This window comes from Palaemon carinicauda, chromosome 1, assembly GCF_036898095.1.
Source record: "Palaemon carinicauda isolate YSFRI2023 chromosome 1, ASM3689809v2, whole genome shotgun sequence".
In the NCBI taxonomy this organism is placed as follows: Eukaryota; Metazoa; Arthropoda; class Malacostraca; order Decapoda; family Palaemonidae; genus Palaemon; species Palaemon carinicauda.
Genome location: NC_090725.1, coordinates 210,938,756 through 210,958,997, shown reverse-complemented (window position 1 = coordinate 210,958,997; position 20,242 = coordinate 210,938,756). Strand labels below are relative to the sequence as shown.

Below are 20,242 nucleotides of genomic sequence, written 5' to 3'. Positions count from 1 at the left end.
TGGAATTGGTTATAAGCTCCTTTATTGATTTCTCGTTCCTTCATACGTAGAGCAATAATTAGGCAATCATCGCCTTCAATTACGCCATATAGCTCGTTGGCATTACCATGAAAGAAATGAATTCCGTAATATATCACAGGAAAATATTGATTTTGCGAGGCAGCCACGGGATACCCAACCTTGTGGCGGGTGCCTGGAAGGACCGTTGTGGCCTATCAAGGGAAGAGGCGTTTTTGGGGTGTACACCTTTAACAAATTTAGCGCTTCCCGAGTTGTTTGTGCTCTAAACATTGTGTTTTGCTACGAGCACAGAGAAAGCGCTTGTATGTGCCCTCCTTTTGCTCGCGTTTTGCACATCCAAAAACAGATGGAAATGTTGCAGCTCCCACCCACAACCCCAAACCCGGCCCCCCTTCTCTCTCTCTCTCTCTCTCTCTCTCTCTCTCTCTCTCTCTCTCTCTCTCTCTCTCTCTCTCTCTCTCTCTCTCTCTCTCTAAGCATTTTGCCAACAGGAAAGTTTTCAGCTCAGGGAAATAAGGCTAAAATTACTTTTACACCGCATCTCAATGTAATTAGATTTAATACTTTCCTATACACAACCATTTTCTTTATTTTTTGCAGAGGCCATTCTATTATCATTTTTGGCCATATTACTAATAACATTAATTTTCTTGCTGTACCTTTTTTAAGCCTTCCATTCGTTCAGTCACTTTTTCCTATTCCTTTGTTTATCAATAACTTCGCTCATTAAGAAAGTGCGTACCTTCCAACAAACTCTTGATTGACTCTCGAGATTGAAAATTGGTATTTCTACCCTGGGAATGGACGACAGGCGTTCTCATAAACTCTTTAGAATTAAGACCTCTAAGCGGTCTCCAAGTTATATCATAGGATAAGAGATAAATGCAGCTGATAAGTAGCATGTCATTTGCCTGCGTTACAGTTGCTTTCCATCAAGCAGCAAGTTGACCCAATGCAAAGGGTTGCCACAAGCCCTACCTAGCCTTCAAGAACACTGAAAAGGCCCAGCTTCATGAAATTCTACCAGTCTGAGTATGACCTGACTCTTATGACTGCTTGAGATAAAAGTCGTTCAGTAATATAGTCATTGCAAAATTTCAGAACCAGATTAATCCTTTGCTTTTCAAGATGATATTGCCATATAGTTTTTTGCGATAAATCATATGAATGTTTCAAAAGAGGTTTTGCCTCTAAAGAGTGCATCCTTTGCAAGGTAATTTATGGGGCAGAATATATTTCAATATCATTTTCATAATATTGGCCTGTAAAATAAAATTTCATAAATCTCATTGTATTGCCATTACTATCTCTTTGTCCAAACCAATTATTTCTGAGGCATTTAAAAATATGGACTCAAACATAAAGAAAAGTGGTCGACTTATTTGGAGAGGGTGTCGGTATACTATGAATAATTTAGTTGGATTACCAAAAAGTGACATCGCTTTTCTATTGATAGCATTATTGTCAGTTATGACTACAAAGACGGTGAAGCCGATGTTTTCTAAACCTCCTATGACATTCCTTATTATAGCATGCAATGTGAACTTTGATACATTTTGTGGGTATGATGTGTACAGCATCCTTAGATGATGACTTGATGCTGTTCAACATAAAAACCACTGCACTAGTTGCTGCTGCACAGGTGTCAAAAGCCGAGCCCCTATGCTACCTCCTTTATAATCTAAATATGCATTTAAATGAATTTCGTCCAACAATAGATTCAGTTTTATCGTTCGGCGAAAAATTCGAAATTTTGCTTAATGAAAGTAAAGAAAATTTTCGTCATGTTGTTCAGTGGATGGACAGAAGTTTTTTTTAAAACTAAAAACCTTTCAATTGTCGAAAAATTAGGGAGGATTTCAAAACTACTATCTCTCAATAGTCTATGCACTTGAGGCAAGCAGTTATACAGCAGTGATGAAAATATTACAAATTCAGAAGAATATTCTAGCCTTTTAAGTGTCATCAAATGCAACTGCTCACATATGAATAATTGCTGAAAAAATTTCGAGTCCTCATTACGAATGTTTCTAAATAATGAAATGGCCAACTGTAATACAAGAATTGCGTCAAGAGAATCTTTTTGAATTTTGCTCTACATCAAGTCTTAATTAAGTGTATTCAATACCTTTTCTAGCTCGGTAACATCATGAACCTGCAGGAACTTTAAAATCTCCTAGCCTTTTAACTTCGACACCTATCAAACGCTTTGACTGAACAATCGGTATTTATAATCAAGGACAAGAGTATATGATGTTCAGGTGGGTCCAAAATTCTACAGATGTTTACATAACCTCGTTTTACAAATGTCCAGTATGATGTTCTGTTTTTGGAAGACTTTTCTTCCTTGAGTAGATTATGAGTTGTAATACTGTCCGCCATTGCTATTTGCAAATGTGTTTGGTCAAGCCTCGCTCTCTATTCTGGAGTTTCTCTAACCCGAGAAGAAGGGAAAAGATACGAAGGGAAATTCGGTAAACGCGATAGTAGGGCACCAGAACGTAGTCGGGGTTTTGAAATTCGTGCAGTGACTTACTTCCCCGTCTTTTCATCAACATGAGAAGTTTCCCAAATGATGTCGCCGGACTGGAAATGCATCTCACACACCTACAAAGAAATATATTGCATTTCTACAAATGTCCAGTTACATCATTCACGCTCTATGAAAAAGAATGTTTCAGTTGTCTATTTCATATACTGTAAAACATAAGGATATCAAAAGATTTTGAAATACACACACACACACACAAATATCCTACAAGCTTATTCACCATTGTTGTTTTTCAAAATTATCACGAAAAATCACGCATTTACTTCGTCGGAGAAGTGTAACACCTTTCCTCACCAAAGCACGACCTAACCTGACCTAAAGGCCGATAGCTGCGAAGACGATGGCCTCTTTGTGATGACGGGGATTAAGAAATCTGGGTGATCATCCATCAGGCCTGAAAATCTAGGTGGCCGTGATAGGGCCCCTCTCTCAATGCCTAGGGCGCTCAGTCAAGAAGACAGAAGGATGACAACACTCACTAGTTAAATCGGTAGAACTTCATAAGTTCAAACCTGTACCAATGTTTTTCATGTTGAACAGGCTGATATCTCTTTTTATAATAATTTATATATGAAATATATAAAAAATCTGTTTTAAAGTTGTTACTGTTCTTAAAATATTTCATTTCAATTGTTCGTTTTTCTCATATAGCATATTTATTTCCTTCTTTCATTTCCTCACTGGGCTATTTGTCCCTATTGGAGCCCATGGGCTTATATCATCCTGTTTTTCCAACTAGAGTTGTAGCTAAGCTAGTAATAATAATAATAATAATAATAATAATAATAATAATAATAATAATAATAAGCCTACCAGAGAGAACAGTTTCATAAATTGTTAGATTGATTTTTTATTAACGTCTTAATTTTAATATACTCGTCTAATTTAAAGCTGCACTTCTTAATGTTAGCCATTTTATAAACTCTGTACCTCATCCTTTGAATTTTATATATCTCAAAACGTATTTTATTACTCATGTTGTTTACATATATAAGCACAGCTCTTGATGCACAATGTGAGACGAGCAGCTAAAGAAGCAAGAGTCCGTGCCTTCATACGACTGTCTTAATTACTAAAACAAATACAAAAGTATAGCGTCCATCTCTCCTTGTACTTGTGTGTGTATAATATACACACATACACACACACACACACATATATATATATATATATATATATATATATATATATATATATATATATATATATATATACACACACACACACACACACACAGTTTACCTACTCCCTTAACATAACTCAAAATCAAATAATTTTCATTGTTGTCTTTATTTGTATGGTGTTGTTAGAAATAAATTTTGTTACGTTACGTATTTTATTTAAATAATTTATCCCAATTTCCCTCTTTTAACTGTGTTAAGTACGAAGGTTTTATACAACTAGGACATAATTTTGGGTCTATTTGTATGACCAAAGTGGCAGTTTACGTCCTGTTAAGGAAAATTGGGTAAGCTCGAGCTTTTAGAAAATCATATATATATATATATATATATATATATATATATATATATATATATGTATATACACACATATATATATATATATGTATATATATATATATATATATATATATATATATATATATATATATATATATGAAAATATACATATATACATACATATATATAGCCTATATATATATATATATATATATATATATATATATATATATATATATATATATATATATATATCTTCAAGTACTAATTACATGACCCTGTAACAGAGATCTTGCTAAAATTTGTGCAAGGTGCAATCATGAGGGACAAAGTTTAACCCTAATAAAACACAAAGTAAGACTTTTTTAGAGGTAATGTTTCGTTTACTGTAAACAGCTCATTTAAGAATGTAATTGTGATACTTGCTTGCAGATGAATAGCAAAAAAAAAAAAATCTGTGAAAACTGTATCATTATAAATTCCTCAAGCTCTTTAGTGATTTATCTATCCTGAGGAAATAAGTTTTGAATATTGTTCTCCTGCCTGGTTTTTATCAGTTATCTGTCTTCTTAATACCAGGATGCCAGAAAACTTCAAATCAATCAATCAATCTCCTTAATAACTTGTAGAAAACATGCGGTCTCTTAAACTCCTTTTCCCCTGATTTGGACATTAATGTTGCCTTTCCACCAAGGCCTTGTTCCACCCATCTTTTCTTTCCTTTTGTAAGGCTCATTTTACACAGTATTCAATTAGTTTTGTTCAGGTTAAGGCAAGATCGATGAATGATATTCTAAATTAGATAGTAATATTGGTGGAACTTTTCTGTTTAACATGTGCCTTTTCTACTTAGTCCATTAGCATTGTCATCTACCTTAATATGTGTATGTATAATTTTGTATTCTTTACATCACCATTTATTTTCCGTAGTAAGCTGCTTTCCCTGCTGGGTCTCTTGAGCTGTAGCATTCTGCTTTTCCAACCGGAGTTGGAGTTGAAGGTTTGAAAATTTAGAAAATTAGCTGTTTTGATTAATTTTCCTCACAACTGCATTGGTTAAATTTTCTTGCCATCTTTTTTTTCAAATTTATTTTCCCGCCATTGTTTTCTTAGTGCCCCTATTAGTCTTCTAAATATTCTTGTTAGTTCATGCGTCGTATTCTTTAAAAGGTGTTTGCATTTTGCCTTTCAATATTTATTTCTGAATTAATTTATTTACTTCTCCACCTTTTCCAAGACATTTCTGTCCCTGTTACCTTTTGCATTCTTATTTTTTTTTTTATTTCATTGCTTACTAATTAAAGAACCAAGTCTTAATATAACTTTTGAGAAACTCTAAATAACAAGTAAAATCAGATTAAAGGGGGAAGAACATCAAAATTGGCATTCTTCAGACTAAAAGATTACGTATCCTTCATCTTTCACACATACACGCATTCATAAAACTGCAAACAATAATGCGGTGTCACAGAAGGTCCACAATGCCATCGAATGGAATGTGGCTATCGACCTTCTCGCGCCGGAAACAAAGTTCTAATTCCTGTTTTTTAGTTCTGAAGATTTGCAGTAGTTGCCAGTTCGGAAATTACTGTTATCGCCAATAAACATCGACCTTGTTATTCCCTTCGAATTGGCGAAGTAAGTGTAGTTCTTCATTAATGGCATTTTGTGAGAGAGAGAGAGAGAGAGAGAGAGAGAGAGAGAGAGAGAGAGAGAGAGAGAGATTTTCCAAAGTTCGGGAACATAAGGCTCAAATTCAGAGCAATTTAAGGAGATTAACAACCATGAGTTCCGTGGCGGCGATGTTTAGCCAGCATGACTCAGGTCGTAAGGTCGACAAAATATTACCTTAGTTGAGATTTCCAACTTTAATTGTCAGCCTCCACGGCAACCAGCGCTTCATATGACCGTGTCCGTTGATAGGAAACGGTGATAGCAAACGTTTATCCCGTGATTAAGGAGTTAATTCTGATTTAAGTCAAAGCTCTTTCACTCTTCTTGGATGATACGTTTCTCGCCGTGGTCGTGGGGTTGTTTCTTTGTTGTTTTACACACAGTCCTTTCATTTTCTTAATAATGTTTTACGTTTGTACGTAGAATATAATGAAATTACGGGTGCTTTGTACAAACTATCTACAACGGTTAGCTAAATCAAAATTTTATTAAACTAAATCCATAAATGAAAGAAATAAGAAAAATGTGGAATATCATAATGAATTAATGATTTGAAGTTCTCAGGCATCCCGACATTGAAGGTCATTAACGCCGGTGGAATGTCATCAATGAAGTCATTTCAAGCAAAAGTAAGTGAATATTGTAATACAACGGTTAACGATCCAGCGCCCTCAACAGAATTTCTTCTTCTCTTTGGTAACGTTGGTAAAAAGACTTATCAGTCACTGAGGTAACCGATCGATGGCGAAAGTATAATTCAACTAAATCGGAAAAGACGCTACGAAATAATCTTTACGATCCCGTTTTAGACCATAGCCAGTAAGTTAAAACCATAGGAATATGCTTAGGAAGGTGCATGGAAGTCAAATCATGAATAATATATGTACTTACCCAACTCTTCTGTTCTTTTTCTTTTCTTTTTGTGGTGACTCCGCAGCCATACCAAACCTACACGAAGCTTTACACGGCCATACGAGCCCATACGTGAGCCCAGTACGTACTAAATGCGCCAAGAGTACGCAAACTCTCCGCCATCCTACGCAGGGTTGCAAGGTATGCCAGTCTTCATTTGGCATCAGTGTTCATGATTTATGGCATCTTCTGGCTGTTATATTTAAATTTCGTAATCATAAGAAACATCTTTCACTCTTTAGAATTACGCACACACGCGCGCACACACACACACACACACACATATATATATATATATATATATATATATATATATATATATATATATATATATATATATATATATTCAAATAAGCCATATATATTTTTGATACATTAATGTCTGAATTCTCTTAACGACCTCGGGATCAGAGCCCCAGGCGAAATCACACAAAGACAAGAGCTTGGGTCCGGCCGGGAATCGAACCCTGGTCGGCAAGCTTGTATAGACAGTGACTAAGCCACTTGGCCACGAAGAAAGATAAAAGTCAATGACAATTCTTCTGTACTTATACCTGTCGAATTCAGGTATTTTGTACTTAGAATTGAAATCAACCCATCTTCACCATCGTAGCTAATTGGTAGTTTGTTACTTGGCATTCAATTAATGATAAATTTTGCACATTTAGACGTGTTTTTCATATTCAAATAGGCCATATATATTTTTGATACATTAATGTCTGGATTCTCTTAACGACCTCGGGATCAGAGCCCCAGGCGAAATCACACAAAGACAAGAGCTTGGGTCCGGCCGGGAATCGAACCCTGGTCGGCAAGCTTGTATAGACAGTGACTAAGCCACTTGGCCACGAAGAAAGATAAAAGTCAATGACAATTCTTCTGTACTTATACCTGTCGAATTCAGGTATTTTGTACTTAGAATTGAAATCAACCCATCTTCACCATCGTAGCTAATTGGTAGTTTGTTACTTGGCATTCAATTAATGATAAATTTTGCACATTTAGACGTGTTTTTCATATTCAAATAGGCCATATATATTTTTGATACATTAATGTCTGGATTCTCTTAACGACCTCGGGATCAGAGCCCCAGGCGAAATCACACAAAGACAAGAGCTTGGGTCCGGCCGGGAATCGAACCCTGGTCGGCAAGCTTGTATAGACAGTGACTAAGCCACTTGGCCACGAAGAAAGATAAAAGTCAATGACAATTCTTCTGTACTTATACCTGTCGAATTCAGGTATTTTGTACTTAGAATTGAAATCAACCCATCTTCACCATCGTAGCTAATTGGTAGTTTGTTACTTGGCATTCAATTAATGATAAATTTTGCACATTTAGACGTGTTTTTCATATTCAAATAAGCCATATATATTTTTGATACATTAATGTCTGGATTCTAAATGTGCAAAATTTATCATATATATATATATATATATATATATATATATATATATATATATATATATATATATATATATATATATATGTGTGTGTGTGTGTGTGTGTGTGTGTATTCTTAGGAAGCTGGTCTAGCGTAAGGTAAATAATTTATTAATGTATATTATTTATGTTTTCATATGCGCATTGAAGAGGTGAATAGTCACCTCATAAGATCAGTTCCTCTCATGAAGGTATAAGTTTGTTATGTAAATTACGAAAGACTTTCGTCGTTAATTTCATTGTATTTTCCATTGAAGTCAGTATGTAAATTTACGTTATTTTTAAGAATTAACTTTTTATTTCACGTATTTTTGTTACGAAGTCTTACATAAATTGTTTAAGAGTGTTATATGATCCATACAAGATATGAACAAAGGCTTATGTAAATGTTTTTATATTTTTAAGAGGTATTGCGTCATGTTTATCAGAAAATAGACAATTCTTATATTTACATGTTTTGGGAGGTTCTTGAAAACCCTAGTGTTAGATATTATCGTATTTTTATTTCCAAGGACAAAGGTGGGCGTAGCTAGCTAAAACAGTCGTCTTGCTGTGCTTTGGTATACGTCCGAGAGTTGCCTGAAACCAAGGTTCGCCCCCCTGAATTTTTATCTAGTTGATAACTTGGGCCGTATGATCGTATTACAGTATTGCAGTAATGCAGTCTCACCATAGATAATAACACCATTGTTAAATTAGCAGAATTTGGAGACTGTTTTGAGACATTTGGTGATTTTCCAGATCAAGTTTTATGAATTATTTATACAACTATCATAGGTAGGAAACGCTTTAAATAATATGAAAAATAACCTCACTACTGGTTATGGCATTTTTATGGTATGAAATTTCTTTGCCATAAACATATGCCAACTTTTTATGAATAGCAAGATTTATGGCAAAATTGACATTTATGGCATGATCTGACAACCATGAGTCCCTATGTACTGTTCCATAGTAAAACCACCATTTCTCTGACAGATTCTGTTTTTTTTTTTTTTATTTATCATTTTTTTACAAACTCTACCAATATACAGTCGTATACTGGTTTCCGCAGTTATCTGCAACTGTATGGCTAGCCACTAGTGCGACATTGCCCCTTCATCCGCTGTGAAACCCCTTTAAGTATTGAGCCTGTCATAGAAAACAGTTATGAGTTTTAAGAAAAAAAAATTCCAGTGGAAGTGATGGCATTTCAATTAGATTTTTGAAAGACTCATTACCCATACTGGTATTCTTTCTCACAGTCATAATCAACACAGCAATGGTTACAGGCATTGTTTATGATATATGTAAAAATGCAATTTGTCCTCTGATAAAGCAAGATGTCGAGGATCCTATAATAGCCCAATTTCACTACTGTTGGTCCTCTCTAAAGTGCTTGAGATGGCAGTGGCTAATTAGCTGTATGGATTCAGGCTATTGCACAATCTTTTCTCTGAATCTCAGCATGTTTTACAAAAGGGCTATCATGTAAACTGCACTAATCAAAATGATAGAGCATTTGTATCAAAATATAGATAATGGCAAAGTATCTGCTAGCCCTTTGTGATCTTTCGAAAGCTTTCGATAGTATCTCACTCTCAATATTATTATAACAGATGGGCAAACTTTAGATAGATACCTTTCATTCAGTAACTATCTCTCAAATCACACCCAAGCAGTAAAGATAAATTCAAATATATTATCAAATCCAAATATTGAATACAGAGTTCCTCAAGGTTCTGTTTTAGGTCTATTACTTTTTAACATATTTGTAAACAGACTACATAATTTGCAGATAATGCACAGTTCCTCCTTTCAGATAAAATAGAACATTTAGACTTTCTCGTACAATAGAAGCAACAGTGGAGCATGTAAAGTAGGAAATTCCGAAATAAGCCCAAGAGACTCTGCTAAGGATTTCGTTGCCATCTTTGACTGTGTCTTGCTTTTGAAAAGCATGTGAACTGCATCTTTTTGACGAGTAATAAAGATATGGTCAATGCTCAGATTAGGAAAATTGTTGTCGAAATATTAGTCATAAGTCTTTTTTCATAGTGTTCATTAACCTGGGGTGGCTATACCACCAGCACAAGAAATAAACTATAAAAAGAACAAGACCTGGCCGCAAAAGTAGCAGTAGATTATGGACTAAAACATGACCGTTACACACCTTTCATTGAAAAACCAGGACAAAGATTGCTGATGGGGCATTATCTGCCTGGGACCCGATTCAGAGGAACAATTTATCGGAAATCACAAAATTGTAAACCAGTATGATATAATCTAAAAACAAACTTAACGGATACACATTTCGATAAAGTAGGTATATGTTCTTGCATTGATATGAATATAAGAGAATGAGAAAGTTACTCAATCATGTATAATTAGATACCTGCCCCCGAATCTACCATATATGTATGTAATACTCTTTATTGACGGAATAAACACTTATTGAAAATAAATTTCTAGGAGTAGTGAAGGCATACAAAATTAAAAGAGTGGACACACAAACATATTAAAGATAAACTGCAGACAAACAAGCCATAGAAACAAAAAAAAATTCTGTTGCCTCGAAAGTGTCACTTTTATTTTGTAGGGAAATTTTATTCATGTATATCAATAGTTTGTATATGAAATTTTAATATATCTAATTATCAATTACATTTCAATGGTTAAGTGTTGATAATAATTTCTTTATACATGAGTCTCAAAGACAGAATGATACAAACTTTATGGAAACCCTGGAGGAAACCAGTTGTACGTATTCATGAATACAAAACCACTAATTATCCATTTTGGACAAACTCAAATTTCTTCACAAATTATTTCGCTTAACTAGGGATGGTCCTACATGGAAACACAAGAGGTCGCCACATTCATAATTTAACTTTTGTATCATAAATAAACCATATGCAGAAAACTGCACTACTTCTGCCAGGCCTCTCTCCCTTCAGCTATATAGTAATTCCGAGTCTTCTACTCCTTCGTTCCTTCCAGTACCTCCGCATCATTCTTCACTTTATCACAATCCTACCATTCTTCATTCTTTCCGCTATCGAACTTTTACGTCCTTTTACCTGCACTGACACTCGTACATCACAATTCCTTATCTGTATCTTAGCATCTTATCCTTTCAACTTCTATTGTGACATATTCAGTGAAAACAGTTTCATTTCGGCAGCCTCAACATTTTTCCTTCCCTCTGCATTCATTATCTTCATTTTGTCACATAAATGAGGGTGGGACTCAACATCACTTCAGACATTCCAGCCTTGACTTCCATAGACACCTCTAAAGTTTTTTTCCAACCTTTTGTAGGATACCTTCCCCATTTTACCAAGTGTATAACTCATCTTTCTCCCACCTTACCATCATGGTTCTCAAATACCTATACAAATCAACCACTATAATTTCTCCACTAGCTTTGTTCAATCCATAAAGACATTAAACAGCCATAGAAACATAACACTCCTGTATATTAATTCCGTTGGTACAGACCTAATCCACTCAACCATGCAAGCTACATATTTTGATATAAATTAACCCTCCACCCCAAAAAAGTTCAACTGTTCTCAATAGCTTAGTTTTCTAATGCAACGTAAATACTCAGCATTCTCCATAATGCCTCTCAAATAATTTTCTCATAAGCTTTCTCCACAATTTTCAATGTTCTCACAAGACCATTTGATCCACATAACTCTTCTTTGTCTAATACTGTTCTCCCCCTTTCTGTCTTACCCAATAAAAATCTTATCATATTCTTACCCTGGTAGAATAAGGTATGTTACAACCCTTTAATTTTTGAAAGTTTATTTTGACACCTCTGGCTTAACAAAATTAAATAATAGAAAAGTGGCAAACTTACCTGTTTGTTATTAGAAACTACAACTTGAGGGGTGGCATCTTTCTTTCCTGACATATCCAACGTGGGAGCATCATCAGAAATGGTAGAATCTTTTGATGTTTCTTCATCTGAAACCGTATAAAATAAAATTAGCCATTTTCCTAATAATACTGTTGAACTATAAAAAATAACATAAAAGACCACTAGTAAAATTTTAGTTCACTGATATATTTTTTCGAATAAAATTATGAAATATTGTATAAAGCTGAAAATTTCCATATGCAAAACCACTGATTTATTCTTTTTGATCTTGAATTACATTTCGAAGTTAACAACTTCATATAATAGTGCATATACTGTATATGCCAATACATACAAATTCGAATGATGATTCGTGAATTCTTTACATTTCATACCATATCAAATAGGCTATATATTTAAGAATATACTTTTTCAGTAGACTACATATTCCGTAAATGTAAGGAAATTAGATCAAAACAACAAAATTATCATCATTGCTTTCTCTGTCGCTATTAGGAGTAGTCCTCGTCAAGTTCAGTTACTGTTGATTGTCTTTTAATCCACTGAGACGGTGCTCCTACAAATCTCCTGTTTCCTAAGGGGTTTAATTTAGTAAGAAATGTTAAACACGTTTCTGGTTTGGACACCAGTCATTAAAAGAGCAGACAGTTGTTTCTATGAGGATGGTGTTGAAATGTTTGTCACCGACTCTCTTTTTTCAGGCAAGTGAAAGAAGGATTTCTCTAGGCATTACAGCCTTGTGAATTTGCATTTCATGTTACTCGACTTATTACTCAAGCACGCCAACATAACCGATGATGGCATTCGATGTTCCCCGTAGATAATGAATTTAGATTTTATTATGAGTTTTCAGACGCAGCGCTTCCATTTCCAACGTCTATGTGCATAGTTATGGGTCACTAGGCCGATCTTGGATTTGCAACCTTGTTCCTTTTGGGGCTGGAAAACTTCTTAGACAACAATGAAACCAAAATAGCATCAATGGCGAAAGAAACAAGTCTGAAGTACAACATCATTTTGCCCCCGGGTCACCATCAGTAACATCTACGCCAGGAAAGTTCATTTCATTTGGCGCTCGACCAAAGTCTTATTTAACAGCACTGTCTGGCTGCATCACAAAATTTTTACGACCACTTTCAGTCTTTCCATTTGTTTCTTGTAACAAATTTCAGATGGCGCTGATAAAATTTTCATCTAGGATACCGTATGTATCTGAGAGCCAACCCTTTTCATTGCCTGCTTGTCTGTAAATTAACCAAGCATTCGTAACATCATCATATTCTATAAAAATGTTACCCCAGCTAGTTATTGGGATATTCCTCCTTGACTCTCTTTTATTGTTTTTTTTTTTTTTTAAATACTATAATCTGGTTTTTAAGATTATCCCGCTTCATTCCTTCAAGCTATTAAATGTGTAATTTTGTTATGGCTGATGAAAGGTTGCCAGGTTTGTGTTTTGATCGAGAAAGAAAAAATTGGGAAAATCTTCCAAAAACTGAACTTTTGTTTTCCAAATAATGATAACAATAATAAAAACCACTACCATAAACGGAAATAATTTTTACCCTTTCCTTGTGCGGCTTCAAGAAAATTCTCTATGCACAGTCACACATACATTTACAGCCTGTTTGTTCGCTTAATACGTATAAATTAATTCATCTATGGAAATGCCACTTTTATACTCTAAATTATTTGAGCTTATCATAGTGAAATAGATAAGAATTTCTTTTCCCTCCTTCTGCTCTTCTAACCAGGGTCGGGAGTGCAAATGCGTTTAGAGTTTTCCCTACTGTGGATACTTTCATTTCCTAGTAAGATTTTTAAAGGATTACTCAAAACAGAAGTTTTCTTACGATTTCTTAAGAAATTGTATAAAATATGTTAGTAAATTAAATTTGAAAAGGATTCGATGAGAAGTCAGATAGAAAATATGAGGAAGCTTATTTTTTAAATGATTTAAAGGGAAACTGCCTCCCAAACATCAGGTAATGTCCTCTTTAAAAGATTTATCTCGAATTTAACCAAACATTGACAAGCTAAGCTTTTGTGGAAACATCTAAAGTAATTATGATTAAAGTACAAACCGCAACAATAAAACATAAATTGAGGTTTCAGAACATAGAAAACACTATATCCTGTACCTAACGTGTTTTACAAATGCTCATACACAGTAATGCTATTGATTTTTTGGCCTCTCTCTATCCCGCTCTGATAATAGAAAACCCAGTTTAAGCTTGCTATGGCATGTTTTACATTGTTTGAATTTTTGTGACATTGTTGCTCTAGAAAGTTTGTATATAAGCTCGTTATATGTTAAATAAATCTCACTTGTATTCATCTCGCCTCTCTGTTAGAACCTTGCAGTTACGTTGCCACACTGCTAAAGAAAAATAGAATTCCAGATGCCACTGGACTTCCCAATGTGACTGTGCATAAGATGATGTCACCCTTTTGAATGTCTACATCCTAATGAAAGGAGCAGCAGCCTCTGCATTGAACATCTCCCCCAGCTTTTATCTACCTCCACAGTTGCTCATTGCTCCCCCTGAAAACTTTTATTTGCAAGCCATTGGTGGTCTGTCCAAAACGATGTGGGGTTGAAGTCAGTCTTCTCAAATTCGCTCCTCTATATAAATGCTTAGGTGTCGGAATGGCTTACGCTGTCGTTTCCACCGCTCCCCATTTTACGTCGGTACTCAACTGTGAGCAAAAGTGTCTTTAAATATTCAGGTCAAATAAAAGAGAGAGAGAGAGAGAGAGAGAGAGAGAGAGAGAGAGAGAGAGAGAGAGAGAGAGAGAGAGAGAGAGAGAGAGAGAGAGAGTTTTCATGATTTTTTAAAGACAGTGTCCTGCTATTTCGAAGGCAGACCCCTCCCTAATCCCTGAGCATCCAAAGGGGGGGATATCCCTTGCAGTACCCCTCTTCAGCGGGGATGCGAAAATGACCCTTAATGGCTCGCTCCAGACGAAGGGATATTACAATAAGAGTTTTCCTGCTCTGGAAGCACCTCTTAATGGGGGTGATCAGTTCTACCATCGGTCTTACGGTCTCTTGCAGCAAGAGTGAAAATACATGTTTTTCTTTTTGTTCATTTACAGTTGGTATGCGGATTGCCTGTTCTGTTCTCATGAGTATAAAATCCTCATTCTTACAATATGGCCCATTATTTTACCCATTCCAATATTTTCCATAACTCTCTGCCATTCAAAGAGCTTTATAATTATGAAATGACATTATGTTCGATAACTAATCTATCTTATCTCTCATGGTTTTTTTTTTTTTTTTTAGTTTTTATAGTTTATATATGAAGGATCTAATTTAATTTTGTTACTGTTCTTGAAATATTCTATTTTGATTTTTCATTACTTCTAAAGTATTTTTTTTTATTTCCATTTTTTTTTCCTAACTGGGTACCCTTTCTTTGTTTGAGACCTTAGGCTTATAGCATACCATAATTCTACACTATCTTCAAAATAAATATAATCATAACGATCACTGCACAATTCAATGTCCTCCGGTATGAAAGATTTCAAAGCATTTGCCTGTGTTCTGCTCAAAATACTCATTTGCATTGTACCAAGACTATTATCCAGGAAACAGCCTCAGGTGCCACATACAATGTACGGATATAATTCCACTGCTTCTCAATTCTTCCAAACCCGTCAAATATGACGGCTAAATGTTTAGATAGACATGCACAAATACAAACACGCATCGCACTCTCTCTCTCTCTCTCTCTCTCTCTCTCTCACCAGGGTATGACTACTCCCTCCCCCTACCCGAGAGACGGGGAGAGCTAAGGGTGAGCGAAATTAAATTCATATATATATATATATATATATGTATATATATATTATATATCATATATCATTTATATATATATATATATATTTATATATATATATATTTATATATATATATATATATATATGTATATATATATATATATATCATATATCATTTATATATATATATATATATATATATATATATATACATATACAGTATATATATATATATATATATATATATATATATGTGTGTGTGTGTATTATATATCATATATCATTTATATATATACATATATATATATATATATATATATATATTATATCATCTATATATATATATATATATATATATATATATATATAACGGATTTTGAGCGAAGCGAAAAATCTATTTTTGGGTGAGATAGCCATGTCGTCCTGATGGAAGTTCCTATAGGGTAGCTTCCTAGGGTATATTACAACTACGGCGATATTCCCAGAGAATTTACCTTAAGGTACCAGAATTCTAACTCCTGGAGCGAGTATCCCTCGTGAAAGGGATATCGCAACATAGAGGACGTATTCTAGACACGTCACATGGCAATCTACGACCTGAACAGAGATTTCGTCTCGTAGGAGGGAGATTGACGAGATACGAATTCGGGAAAGAAAAAGGGGAGCCGCTCCCAAGGCTTCCCTATCCCCCGATTCGTATGCGTGCCTGGCGCCATCTGTATTCCTTGTAGCATACACGAGGTGCTACAGCCCTTTCTTAGAAAGGCAAGGGCGGGTCCATCAGGACGACATGGCTATCTCACCCAAAAATAGATTTTTCGCTTCGCTCAAAATCCGTTTTTTGGGCTCAAGCCATGTCGTCCTGATGGAAGTGTACCAGAGCATTACTGTATCTGTGGATTCTCAGAACGTGCCGTACTCCCCGGAGGTATTTATTCCCGGTCGACTAGACCTAGAGACCTAAGATGTTACCGTTATACATCTTTTCAACTAACTATAAACTATGTTAGAGCTTCCTGCCCCCTACAGGGAAGAGTCCTACTAGACTCTGGAAAAGTCTCGAAGAGTACATATATCTATGTATGAATACCAGGCAAGCTAATATAGTGGTCTCGCCCTATATTAAGTAAAGCATAGTTTGTATAGAACCACTGCGTCAATATATTGACCAGTAATCCGCACAATACTTGTATTGGACAAAGGTTTATATCCGCATAGGAAGAAACTAATAAAACCGCCCTCGTCCCTTTATGGGACGGAGTCCTCCCATTAGGGGACTTACATAAACCAATGCAACATAGCTTGCATAACAGAACAATTCTATCAGAATTATCCCAGATAAGATACATAGAATTAAAATGCTCAATTATACCAATAAATTGACACAGGTGAAAGAGACGCAAGGTTCTCAAGAACAAGTTTATTGACAGACAATAAACAGACAGGTTAACAACAAATATATATATTTATATAAAAGAGGGTAACCCAAAACTTTAAGCATAAGTATGATAGTAAACAGAACTTGTTTATCTGAAAGAAAAACCATTAAACACCACTTTAATAAGATACCAAGGTATCAAGTCATAAAAAGTCTGTATTACAAATCAATCACATTAGCGTTAGAAACGCTTGGCACACATGTCTGAACTTATGCTAGGTTCACCTTTGAAAGAAGGAACAGTCTATATGGGCACTTGGTGCCCTCATTTAGTTTGTAGTACAGTATGTACCTACACACTCACCCTGGACTTAATCGTCCCAATTAAGACCACTGTTCCTCGCAGAGTTAAACAGTAGGGTTAACTACACGACCCACTGCTACCACAGATCTCTTAAGTTCCTCTACTTGCTTCGCATAGTGGCGAAAGAACACCCTGGAAGACTTCCAGCCCGTGTATGAACGGAGATGTTCAAAATCCATACAATTAAAGAAATTTAGGGATGAGGCAACTTTCCTCGGATCGTGACCTGCGGGTGTACTGTCAGGATCCGCTCTGCGAATAAAATATGTGATTTTCGCTCTGAGTTGATTCAGAGATAAATTTGAGCCTGATGTTTCTCCACTGAATAGTTGACCACCCTTGAAGTCTGAAGTTCTACGAAGATAGACCTTTAGGCATTCTACTGGACATAGAGATGCATCTTCTTTCAGAGGGCAGATTCTCCAGGGACCCCACCTGTTGGTGGGTAACTCATTCTTGGCGAGAAACGTAGGATCCGGAAACAGGTTCAGCTCCCCCCCATCCAGGAACTGAACACGACCTGCCTCTCTCGAGAGGGCTACGATCTCACTAACCCTGGCCCCGGACGCGAGTGCAAATAGGAAAATAACTTTTTGCGTCAAATCCTTTAACGCACATTCTTCATTGCTCAACAGGGAGGCGAAATGAAGAACTTTGTCTAAAGACCATGAGATGGGCTTTGGAGGTGCTGAAGGTCTGAGCCTAGCGCAGGCTTTCGGAACTTTATTAAAGATCTCGTTACCTAGGTCGATCTGGAAAGCAAATAAAATGGGTCTCATCAAAGCAGATTTACACACTGAAATCGTGTTAGCTGCCAACCCTTGGCCATGGAGGTGGATGAAGAAAGATAAGCAGAAGTCTGTTGAGATCTCCTGCGGATTCTTTGCCTTTACAAAGGCCACCCATTTTCTCCAAGATGACTCATATTGCCTTCTAGTCGATTTGCACTTGTATTCCTCTAGGAAGTCTATGCTGGCTTTCGAAATCCCGAAACGCTTTCTCACCGCTAGGGCGAGAAAATCATGAGCTGCAGGGTCTGGGTTTTCTGTAATGAAGCGCAGACAGTCGACTTCTGGACTCGCTGGGTCAGAACTGGATGTGGTAGCGGCACGAACTTCATCTGTAGTTCCAACGCCAAGGGGAACCACATACTGTTCGCCCACTTGTGGGCCACTATTGCCGCTACCCCCTTGAAGGATCTCAGTTTGTTGAGGACCCTCAACAGAAGGTTGTGAGGAGGGAACAGATAAATCTTGGACCATCTGTTCCAGTCGAGGGACATTGCGTCCACTGCTTCCGCTAAGGGGTCCTCGTACGGGGACACGTACAGGGGCAACTTCTTCTTGTCTTTCGTCGCAAAGAGGTCTATTTGCAGTTCTGGGACTTGATTCAGAATGAAGGAAAATGATCCTGCGTCTAAGGACCATTCCGACTCTATCGGTGTGAACCTGGATAGAGCGTCCGCTGTCACATTGCGGACTCCTTGAAGGTGAACTGCCGACAGGTACCACTTCTTCTTTTCCGCCAATCGGAAAATGGCTAACATCACTTGGTTGAGAGGTGGTGACCTCGACCCTTGTCGATTCAAGCATCTCACAACCACCTCGCTGTCCGTCACCAATCTTATGTGGATCGAGTGACGCGGGGAGACTTTCTTTAAGGTAAGGAGCACTGCCATAGCTTCTAGAAAGTTTATATGAAAGGTCCTGAATAGCTTGGACCAAGTCCCCTGGACTTTTTTCCGATGAGAGTGACCTCCCCATCCCTCCTTTGAGGCGTCTGAGTGAATCGTCATCGACGGGGGAGGTGGCTGAAGAAGAACCGACTTCTTTAGATGTCTGGCTTGGGACCAAGGTCTGAGAAGAGTACGTAGCCGAGGCGGCACTGGTCTTCTCAGGTCTCTTCGCGCGTTTGATGCATACCTTCTCCAAACTCCGGTTGCATCCTTTAGCTGTGCTCTTAGCACTGGGTCTGTCACTGAAGCAAACTGGAGAGAGCCTAGTACCCTCTCCTGTTCGCGTCTTGATATCCTTTCGGAATCTAGAAGTCTCTTGACAGAGCCCGCTATCTCCTTCCTTTTCTTCGTCGGGATGGAGAAACTGTGTGACAAAAGGTCCCAGTGGATTCCCAGCCACTGGAACTTTTGGGATGGAGAAAGTCGAGACTTTTTCTTGTTGATCTTGAAGCCTAGGTACTCTAGGAACTGGATCACCTGACTGGAAGCTTGCAAGCATTCGGTCTCGGATGCTGCCCACACCAGCCAGTCGTCCAGGTAGGCTACTACCTGAATTCCCTTTAGGCGTAATTGTTTGAGAGCTGCGCTCGCAAGCTTCGTGAAAATCCTTGGGGCTATGTTTAGCCCGAATGGCATGGCTCTGAAGGCGTACAGTTTCCGTTGTAGCCTGAACCCTAGGTAGGGGGAGAGTCGACGGCTGATTGGAATGTGCCAATAGGCGTCTGACAAGTCTATAGAGACTGAGTATGCCCTCTTGGGCAGTAAGGTCCTTATGTGTTGCAGTGTTAGCATCTTGAATTTGCAATTCACTATGAACTTGTTGAGTGGTGACAAGTCCAGAATGACTCTGAGCTTTTCCGAGTCTTTCTTGGGAACACAAAACAGCCTCCCTTGGAATTTGATGGACTTCACCTTTCGGATCACATTTTTCTCCAACAGTTCTTGAACGTACTCCTCCAAAACGGGGGTGGAGTGTTGGAAAAACCGAAGGCATGGGGGTGGAGTGCTGTACCAGCTCCAACCCAGTCCATTCTTGAGTAGGCTTTGGG

The 20,242-nt window shown here is 36.9% G+C and overlaps 1 protein-coding gene across 1 annotated transcript in view; it reads right to left on the bottom strand.

The window, feature by feature from the left end:
- LOC137638063 (uncharacterized) overlaps positions 1 to 20,242 on the bottom strand; it is a 114,578-nt gene that overhangs the window by 29,405 nt on the left and 64,931 nt on the right. Inside the window, exon 4 of the mRNA XM_068370161.1 lies at positions 11,910 to 12,016. Coding sequence (XP_068226262.1) covers positions 11,910 to 12,016 — 107 coding nt within the window. The remainder of the gene's footprint in view (positions 1 to 11,909; positions 12,017 to 20,242) is intronic.